Below are 10,950 nucleotides of genomic sequence, written 5' to 3'. Positions count from 1 at the left end.
CGGTCGACCGTTCCCATTGGTCGATGGACCGAAGCGTGCTGCGGCGGCTGCTGCGGCACGTCCAGTCGTGTAGCGCAGCGCGGAACCATGAGTGATTATCGTCGTCGTTGTTATCGTCGTCGTAGATTCCATGATAAAGTCGTTATCAATTTATCAAGGTCTACTATTTGAATTTTCATAATAACCGCCGTTTTTGTTGGCGGCCGTTTTTTTTTTTTTTTTGTTCGAATTCGAAATCTGAAGCCACGATCGTTAAATTTTAAATTTTTATAATGACGTGATCGCGGATGCGGCTCCGTACGCTCGAAAAGAATTATGCCGAGAGCGTTTAACCCCCTAGATAGATAACCCACTTTTAAAACTTTTAGTAATACAGTTAATGACAATTTAACAGTAAATGTAAAAATCTTAAAAAATGCAAAAAAATTGTAAAAGCTGTGAAGTAAACTAAAATATTAGTATGTAAAAACATTTATAATATTTAAATATTAAATGGAATTAACCAAGTCTCCAAGAATTGAGGACGATCACTACCACTGCCATACTCAAAATCAAAGCTTAACGATATAGCAATTGACAAGTACCTAATAATAAGTTGAAAAAATATCCTTGATGTTTAATATTTTGGTACAGATTTAAACAAGATTACATATTTATTAATAATTTGTACCTATGTGTTTTTATAAGACCAGTGAAAAATAAAGATCGACTAGTGACCAAGGTCATTCGTAGGGGAAGACTGCAATGGGACCATGCGCCTTATTGTTTTAAATGTTATTCAAACACTCAAATTATTTAAACCACAGATTTAACATTTACCCACGATTTACGAAATATTATTGTAAAAGCCATAGGTAGAAACTAGAAACTATAGACTGCTTTTTTAAAAATACTACATTATATGTTTATATAATATTAATATTATAATCACATATAGATAGTTATAGTTTATTAAAAAATTAAATAAATAATACTTTAAATACCTACTTACATACATAGGTCACTTTAATAGGTTCAAGACTACTTTCAGATTCAGGGTCGACCACAAGGTTAGTTTTTCTGTTATTTACACCTGATCTTATTATTCTCATTACGAATTCTTAAGACCATAGAAGTGTTGTTTTAAAAACAAAATTTATAATAGTAAAATATAAAAATATTGGTCATCGAAATCTTATAAAAAAATATGTATTTTAAGATTAATTAGAATACCAAAATAATATTCAAATATAAGTATTTGACTACCTACTCAAAAAAACTATTAATTGGTCACGGAAACACGAACTGAGAATATTGTAGTTCATAAATATAGGTCCATACTAGTATTATACTACATGTCTACATAGGTATACAGTATACTAGGTACTTTTAATGTACTAAATTTTTGATTTAAATTGGAATAATACACGCCTATAAGAGTTGGTGGTTGATCTAAAACCATATGTCAATGTGACTGTTTCTCGACAAGGGGCCAATGCACCACTCGGCACCGGGCACTCACCAAAATGAACTACTAACGGTAGAAAATTAGCCAGTTATACCTATTTTTCGGAAACCTACCGTTGTACAACTAATTGTAATAAACATTATTTAATAGTTACCAATAATACCTGTTAATGACTGCAGTTTATAACAGCGGTGCGTCTGCACTCTGCAGGCTGAAATTGCAGTCAGTGGCATAGAACAGTAAACCATTATGGTTGATAAAAATCTGACTGGGTTTGAGCAACACTTAGCACACTCCTATGTCAGTGGGGTAGCATAAAACTTTCAAATACAACAATTAAATTATTAAATAGTGATTAGTGATGCTAAACTAGTAGCTAGGCGTCGAGTACCTACTATGGACATTTTATCTTATTTCAAATTAAATTATTTCCGGCTAAACAAATTTAAATTTAAAAAAAAAATGTTTAGTGCTTTTTCTTATGTAATAATAACAATATTAGATAATGCAGCCTTCAATTCAAACATGATTTATGGGCAATGAGTGACTGGTCACTGACAGATGGCAGTCTGGCCTAATACATTATTGATAGCAGTTATACTTAAGTGTAGAAAAACGTATCTATAATTCTCTTATATTTTTGTACTACATTTTATTTTGATCAATGTTTATTATTTATCTATAATTACAGTATAATTTTATATTGTAATATTAGTTATACTTTTTAGTATAATTTGATTTTAAAAATATACACTATAGTGTGAAATAATCATAAAACTGGTCAAAACATCAAAGCTTTGTAGGTATTTATTACAGTAAATAGGTACAAATACATTTAAAATTAATTGTAGGTACTGTTCAAAAAATAATTGGGACAATATGAATTGTTATACAATATTAAGAAGAACTTTTATTTAAAATATATTTAAAAATGTAATAATTTTTAATTAGTTAAAATAATACAAATAATAGGATAACACTTAACTAATAATCAACAAAAAGTAGAATTTAATAGAAATACAGTTAAACTAAATTAAAAATAAGTAAATCTAAGAATACTATTTTTAATTTAATTAATATTAACAAAAATTAATTTTTTTTCGTAAGTCACAATAAGTACTTTGACCAAATAGTATGACTTAAATATAATTTTATTTTATACAAGAAATACTAGGAATGGTATAATGGTATTTATGTATTTATGTAATAGAATACAATGTCACTTATTATAAAATATGATAATGTAATATCTACATGACTACACGTATATCATGATTAAATAATAATTTTACTTATCATTATTATTCTTAAATATTGACATATTGTGTATTGCTATTATTAAAAAGATTAAGTCTAGAATCGATGAATGTACCAATGTATGTAAAAGCTAAAAGCTACAAAGTATATCAAACAAATTAATTATTGTTCCTCAAGATATTTCAATTGATTTGAATAAAATTATCCAAAGTATTTAATTTAAATTTAATATGTTAAAAATAATTTTTTTTTTGTATGAAAATGAAGTACTTTTTTTCTAATTAAAATACTAATGATAAAATATCTAATATTTTTAATTAGGTAGGTATCAGAAATATAATACATGGCAGGGTTGTTGGCAAACCCAGTGGCATAACTAGGACTACTCTGTGGGGGGTGATAGAGATTTTTTTCATTTGTAAAAAAAAAAAACATTTATAGGTATCTCACAATTTATAATTCATTATATTATAAAAAAGCGGGCAAGTGGGTACCGTTCTGCTGTACATTAGGGGGTGGGGTGGACCTCAGACTAAGGTAGGTTAAATTTGAATGCAATGATAGGTATCATTGTATACGAAAAACGATTCTGAACGAAGATGATTTGTCAGCCTAGGATATAATTTCCAGTGGTTGGTGAAAAAAGTGGTTTATGTTTTAATGGCTTGAATACACCAAAATTTAAGTTCTTTTATAATTATTGTAAGCTAAACTTATGAAAAATCTTGTATTAAATTTTCAACTCTTAGCTACCTATACAAACATTTTTATGAATTATACCTACAAAATAATTTGCAAATATTCATAATTTTGACGAATTTTATGAAAAAAAAAATTTCATGATTTTTCAACTTCAAAATTACTTGCAAATTTTCGCGTTTTCGACAGATTTCGTAAAAATTTGAACTATAAATACTTATAAAAAAAAATTGTGACTAACGATTTTTAATTTTTTTTAGCTACAATAAGAACAATTCATAAGGAACCTTGTATTAAATTTTCAAGTTTTGTTGGTCATCCAAAATTTTTTTACAGACACTTCAAAAAAAAATTCGCATAAAAATCGAAAATTTCAGTGGTCTATAAATAACTCAAAAAAAGTCAATATAATTAGAACTCATTTCAGGGTGTATCTTTTCTTATCATTTTTTTTCTAGAGCTTTTGATAATCAATATCAATGATGGTTTACTAGTTTATTCTATGGCCCTATAAAATTAAGTAAATTCATTAATAGTTTTGACTGAAATGATTAGAATACATTTTATTTATCAATTTATTATTAATGGATAACAAAATACTTACTGGTACCTATAAAAAAAAAAATCAATATTAGTAACTATACTAATAACAATGAAATAAAAATATGGTGAAGCCATGTAGTGAAATTTAGTAGAAAGAATGTAATAAAAATTATCATAAATACTTTATGTTTAAACATTGTTATATATGTACTTTGCTAATCATCTAAAAAGTATTTTGGTATTTTTAACATACTCTAACTCACATGTTTCTTAACCAATGTGTTGACGAATAAGTAAAGATGTGTTACAAAGTATATTAAATAACATAAAATATTTATACATTTTTGATGTAATTTACAAAAACTAAAAGGTATTTCTATGATGATTAAAAAAATTATATTTTTAAATATTTTTTATCCTTATAATTTTTTAAGTTTTTTACTTTTTTGAATGACAACATAGATTTTTAATTTCATATTCCAATGCAGAATAATTTTTTGAGTATTTTGATACATAAAAATTGAATTTAGGGTGAGTAGTTTATGAGTTATACTTATTCAAAGTTTAGACAAGTGGAGTAGTGGACAAACATTTTGCGGGGTAACCCCGTACCACTCCACTCCATGCAGCTTAACTTTAAATATGTATAACTCATAAACTACTCACCCTAAATTTGATTTTTATGTATCGAATTACTCAGAAAATTATTCTGCTTTGGAATACGAAATTAAAAATCTATGTTGTCATTCAAAAAAGTAAAAAACTTAAAAAATTATAAGGATAAAAAATATTTAAAAATATAATTTTTTTTATAAAAACGTTGTTTTTTTAACAATTAGAAACTATGTAAAAAAATATTTTCAAAAAAATGAATACTTTTGGAAATAATGAGTGTTGTTTGATAAAAAAAATCACCCTATATACAGTGTACTCTCAGTTAACCACAGAATAGAGTGGCAGGGCATCCACAAATAAGAAAATTCCATGAATAATCCGCAAATAATGATTTTTTTTCATTAAACGTAATTAACAATTACCAAAAAATATTGATATAATGATATTAAACAAGCGTATTGTATTTTATGTCGTTATCGAGTAATCGGCTATTACAACCCAATTAAACCAATAATGATGTATTAATGTGAAATGAGAAAATATGTATATATTTTGTTTTTATACATATATGTATGTAGATGATTCCATGGAAGGCAATGGATAAACTGCAATGCAGATAATTAAGAGTACACTGTATACATTTTATTTTTTTGTTATGTTTTTTATCATGAATTTTAATCTTCTATTTTCGGTTTTAAATAAATGCGTTACTTTAGTATAATATAATTTAATACAAATATAAAAATAGAGTTAATATTAAAGCTAAATATTTTAGTATTTAAACACTAACACCATACCTACTATTAGAGCTCTAAGACTAAATATTTTTTTAATACACAATCACTCATAAGACTTATGTTTGGATGTATCCAATATAATTTACTAACAGAAATAATATTGATATTATTGAATTAAAAAAAAAAAACATTAAAAAATGAATTAAATAGAATTGTGTAAAGTATTTTTTATTTATGTTAAATAGTATTTTATATTCTATGAGATGGAATTCTTACAAAAACTATAATGCTTACTTAACCATATAACGGTTTACCAATATATACTACTGATATTTCTGTGTTACCATATACAGCTGACACTGAAGGATATAATTTAGTTTTAGGTAAATTTTTAAAAGCTATACCTAAAAATTCATTACATTTTTCAAAATGCAAAGTACCATTTTCAGAATCTAGAATTAATTGTAATTTTTCACCAATTTGATACTTAGGAGCATTGTTTAGCAATGGGTAGCTTCCATGCGAAACTCCATTATGCAACAAAACATTATCGATTAAATTCCAACCCCAACTATGTTTGTCAATACCCAACAGAGGTAAGTAACCACTACAATGCACTGGAGCCTCTTTTGTTGAAACACCAACCATTGCAACTGTACCTATAAACAAAATAATTGGTATTTGTAATAATTTCATAATTAGTTTTTTAAGAATTATATATATTTTTACCTAGGGGTCCAGTCCATGTAATTTCCCATACATGTTTTCCACTGCTATAGCCAATTTTAGTTCGTGCCATATCTGTACTCTGGGCGACTGGGTTACGATGCAACGTAAAACCATTTTGTTTGACAACAATGTGCATAGAACAATCATCCGGATTCCATGAATGATATAAAGCTCGTAACTTAGCCTTATGGCTGTGGAGTTGCGATAAAAGTTCAGACTTCAGTAGTTCTTTGGGTATCTTACGGCGACAAATTAATTTCCACGTTTCTGATCTAGTATCATTAATTACGCGATTCCAATTTTGACAGACCAACATGCAGGTTAACAAGTCTGGCAATTCCAAATTAGAAAATATTATGTCCAATACTAAATCAGGTAAGTATTGAGGTGCGTGATGAACGTCCATCATAAATAAATAATTCTTATATTCAATTATTAATCATGTAAACATGGCTGCATCTTTTTCAAATAAAATCACTATTCAATGGGTTTTATAAATTAAGTATAAACAAAAATATATTTTTAGCGTATATAATTAAACTAACGAAAACTAGTAAAGTCAAAGAGTGTTAAATGCATTATTCTACATGACAAAATAAATTTATTTTGTCATGTTATTCAGTATTCATGTAAATTGTATTTACTTAAAAAAACTGTATAATTAAATGTTAATTAGCAAAATCTGCAAAATATTTACTACAAATTTAAAATTTGATACTGTTATCAATTTTTTTTATCATAATTCATGATTATGATGTTTTTCATTATTATCATTATCAATATCATAGTCAATTTATGTCATGGTTATTATCACTATTTTGTCTAATAGCGATTAGTGAATAGTGAATACATTATGGAAAATTTTTTTTTCAATATATCTTTTTTACTTTTATTTAGATCTTAATGGGCAAACGCTGAACAACTGCGAATTAAAATCACATTTAGTCTGAATAAATTTAATGTGAATTGCCTTTTTTCGAGTTGTCGACTTTTCTTCCAGTTGAAAACTTTGCAACTTCCAGTGACCAAATAGTTGGAAATGATCTCTACTAACTTGTATAAAAACATTGATCTATCCAGAAAACGTGAACAACAAATCGATACGTTAAAAGTTTTTAATGAAAAGTAAGATGGTAATTGGTAATTACAAAACATCAGTTGCATGCAAGTCTGTAATTTAAATTTTAATTAGTGTTACAGAAATTAGTTTCAATAAAGAATACTCTGTTGAATTTCCCACTAAAGCTGGAAATTTGAGCCTGTTTATTGAATTAGGTCCAGAATTTCCTTTTGAGAAGCCCACTATGAAAATATGTCCTAGAATTACTCATAAATGGGTGGATGCTTCTGGTCAAATAGTGCTAGCTCCTGGATTAATGAATGTAAGAATTTTATATTACACCTTCATTTATAATTAATTTTCTATTTTGGTGCTTTTACAGTATACTATTCACTCCGATTTGGGAAGAGTAGTACAAGTGATAAGAAGAGAGTTTGAATTAGACCAATCACTTACACTTGCAAATAGTGGTTCAGACGGGTAATTTATATAAAACTAACTATATTTCATTTTACTCATAAATTTCTTAAAGATTTTCAGGAAATATCAACATTGGTTGCCTAAAAAATGCAATTACCTCTCTTAGTAATGTAAGTTGAAATATATTTTATCAACAATTTAAAATAATTAAAATTAAAATTTTTCTTTAGGACGCGGAATTTTTTAGTCTTGCCAAACTAACGTCAGCTGAATTACTACGTTTAAATAATAATGTTGACTGCCTAGATGAATTTATATCAGAATTACCATCAATAGAAGCATCTAATAAAAACATTGAAAATGCCATCACTAAAATAATGGACTTAGCAAGTAAAAACATTTGTATTCATAATTTTTGTAGCTTTGAATAAAGTTATTAATTATTTAATATTTTTAGACTCAAACATGTCTAAGGAAGAACCAATATGTAATTTAAAATCAGAAATATCAAAACAATTAGAAACAATAGAAACTTATCAAAAATCATATGCTGAACACTCAGCAACGTATGTTAAATTATCAGAGAAATATTCTCCACAATCAATCTCGGTAAAATATGAAATATATAATTACAATATAAAAATTGTTCACTAAAATATTGTAATAATTACGTTCTTAGGATAATTTAAAAAAAGCTGCAATAAAATGTGATGAGGAAAGTGAACGAATAGCAGAACAGTTTTTAAATGGCGAAATAGATTGTGATAAATTTCTTCATGTGTATGTGAAATCAAGAACTGTAAGTTTAAGTAATATTGTTTTATATTTAATATTTTCCATTTTTTAAACATTTATTAATGTTATTTTTAATTAATTCAGATGTCTTATACAAGGAAGGCAAAAGAAGACAGATTGAATTATCAGTTAAAACAACTAAAAGAGGCTGGATTTTAAATATTATTCATTTTATAACAAAAAAATGTTATCAAATTTATTATATTTGTTTGCATTTAGTGCAATATCAAATTCAGTTAACCCAATTTTTTCAACGCTTTACTTTGTTGATATCATTCCGTGTTATGTTGAAGCCTTTAAAAAGCTCAATACTTATGAAATCATTATGTGATTTGAACTCTTCTAAAAGACTTATCCTATTGATTTTTGAATAATAATTTATATAATAGTTGTTTTATAATATTCTATTCAATATTACACAAAAATATTTTTAAATGTAAACTTGGAGTATTTAATGATTGTCCAATATTTTTTTTTTATTAGTTATTTTAAATTATATGTTTTATAAAATATTGACTTTAAAAGATTTTTTAACTTCCTGATTTGAAATTAACGTTATAACATCATTATCTTGGTTGTAAGTTATCTTAGTGATCATATCAAGTGTAAATAACTAAAACAGCAATATATAATAATATGTATAATAACTATATATAATATATATATATAGTTCAAATGTCAGTGTATTATGCATTAAGATAACAAAGAAAAAATACATGCTTCAAATGCATGTTACTTTAGATTATAATTATTAGCGACCATGAGAATTGAAAATGCATTGATGTAAATACGTTATAATTAATTTCAATAAGATAACTGTTTTGTTTAACACTTCTGATAAAATAGGAAAAAGACAGTAATAAATCAAATTATACGAGCAATAATAACACACATTTGAAGTGTGCCAAGTATTATGTTCTATATTTAACATTCTTATAAATAATCAACACTATACCACTCGTCAACATAATGTAACTAAACAATAAAATTTTCATTGAAATCGTGAAAATATAAATGATAAAATATATAAAAAAAAAACAATTCAGAACATACATAATAACTTTATTAAGATATTAACATTAAACAAACATATTATTACAGTATTGATACAGCATTCTAAAATGTTGTATTCTAATAATACACGTGTTTGAGGTATTTTTATACTGGAATGAATTAAGCGTCTAATTTAAACGTAAAACAAAACTAAAAAGCACTGTAATTTGACATTGAATGCTCCTCAAAGATTAATAGGTGCAGATAATTTACATTTAATTTAAGTAAGACTGACGGGGTTCTGAATTGATTAAGTAGTTGAACTATCAACTGTTTATTCACTCTTTGCCTTTGGTGGTGCTGGTGGTGGTGGTCGTGGAATATTCAAAGTAACTTTCACTGAATCATAGATGAACCATTGCAATGCTGTTAAGGTACCAATCATGATAATTCTTGGGCCTAAACCTTTCCAAAGACCACCAAATCCAATTTTCTTTAATACATCAACAGATGAAGCTCCTTTTTCTTGATTCAATTTTGATACTAATGTATCAGCTGGGTGGGATACAATAGCGCAGAAAACACCAGCAATGTAACCAGCAGCAAAAGTAACAACCAATTGTTCTCCTTTACTGCAATCAGCCCTTGGCTTGGGCACAACATGAGCATAAATTAATTCAACTGTTCTTTCAAAACATGCAAACTTCATCATGGTATAAGGGATTTGTCTCATCCATAAAGGCACTAAACTCTTGAAGAAAGCAGAAATGCCTTCTTGTTTTAACATTTTGGGAACCGCTTCACGCATATTATTTGCAAAACCTGGAGTAGTTTGAATTTTTACTTTGATTGATTCAAGAGGAACAAGACCAATATCAGCGAAAAGTTCAGCAGATGCAGAGGCAGCAAGATAAAGAGATGTACGCCAGTAATATGCATTTTCTTCTCCCAACAAGTCAGCATACAAAATTTTGAAATATTCATACAAGCCAAATTTACCAAGACCTTGGATAGAATAACCCATGGCGGTTGGAGCCCATCCCTTTGCTAATCCTCTAGCGCCTTCATCAGCCATTGTTACTTTAAAACCATTGATGAGGTTCTTGTACTTGGCGGGGTTTACCTGAAGACGACATTTGACCAAATCTAAGGGTGTGACAAGAGTGTGTGTCAGACCACACGAGATAATACCGCCAAGCCCACAAAGGGCAAAGTATTTAGGTGACCCGAACTCGCAGCTATCTTCATTAACTGCAGCTGCAGCGATCGTCCTACCTGCAATCCAAAATATTTGAATAATAAAATAAATTTCAAATATTGGCTAATAAAAACGGTTATTGAGTATCAGCGCAAATTGTACTACAGACATCGCTTATAATAAATAATTTAAAATATAGGTACCTGGCACGAGATGAGCTGGAAATTGTGACACATTTTCCAAAGCGTTCTGTTGGTCTGCAGGTTTTCTGAGTTGATGGAACGGAGAATACATAGTGATCAGTTAGAAATTTCGTCTAATGTTAAAGGTCAAAAGCAGTAGTTTTTGACAGCAGCAGCCACGCGAAAACAAGGAGTTGCCGGACGCCGTAAAATAGGCTAAGTGAATTCTTGAATCTTGAACTTCGATTTGGTACAAACTGAAAAGAAAAAATGTC

The 10,950-nt window shown here is 27.6% G+C and overlaps 3 protein-coding genes across 3 annotated transcripts; 1 reads left to right on the top strand and 2 right to left on the bottom strand.

The window, feature by feature from the left end:
• Nucleotides 1-2,231: 2,231 nt before the first annotated feature.
• LOC114123436 (F-box/SPRY domain-containing protein 1) lies at nt 2,232-6,727 on the bottom strand. The gene is made up of 2 exons (XM_027986407.2): nt 6,028-6,727; nt 2,232-5,957 (listed from the first exon to the last, which is right to left on the bottom strand). The coding sequence occupies exons 1-2, from the start codon at nt 6,434-6,436 to the stop codon at nt 5,593-5,595; spliced, it is 774 nt and encodes a 257-aa protein (XP_027842208.1). The 5' UTR covers nt 6,437-6,727; the 3' UTR covers nt 2,232-5,592.
• Nucleotides 6,113-9,346, top strand: LOC114123435 (vacuolar protein sorting-associated protein 37A). Its single transcript, XM_027986406.2, has 10 exons — nt 6,113-6,261; nt 6,336-6,402; nt 6,925-7,152; nt 7,220-7,409; nt 7,470-7,567; nt 7,620-7,677; nt 7,738-7,897; nt 7,965-8,116; nt 8,187-8,306; nt 8,387-9,346. Exons 3-10 carry the CDS (start codon nt 7,067-7,069, stop codon nt 8,459-8,461), a joined length of 939 nt encoding a protein of 312 aa, XP_027842207.2. The 5' UTR covers nt 6,113-6,261; nt 6,336-6,402; nt 6,925-7,066; the 3' UTR covers nt 8,462-9,346.
• LOC114123438 (phosphate carrier protein, mitochondrial-like) lies at nt 9,344-10,918 on the bottom strand. Its single transcript, XM_027986411.2, has 2 exons — nt 10,697-10,918; nt 9,344-10,570 (listed from the first exon to the last, which is right to left on the bottom strand). The coding sequence occupies exons 1-2, from the start codon at nt 10,785-10,787 to the stop codon at nt 9,630-9,632; spliced, it is 1,032 nt and encodes a 343-aa protein (XP_027842212.1). The 5' UTR covers nt 10,788-10,918; the 3' UTR covers nt 9,344-9,629.
• Between the last annotated feature and the right edge of the window lie 32 nt (nt 10,919-10,950).

This window comes from Aphis gossypii, chromosome 3 (assembly GCF_020184175.1).
Source record: "Aphis gossypii isolate Hap1 chromosome 3, ASM2018417v2, whole genome shotgun sequence".
In the NCBI taxonomy this organism is placed as follows: Eukaryota; Metazoa; Arthropoda; class Insecta; order Hemiptera; family Aphididae; genus Aphis; species Aphis gossypii.
This window is presented reverse-complemented; position numbering and strand designations above follow the sequence as displayed.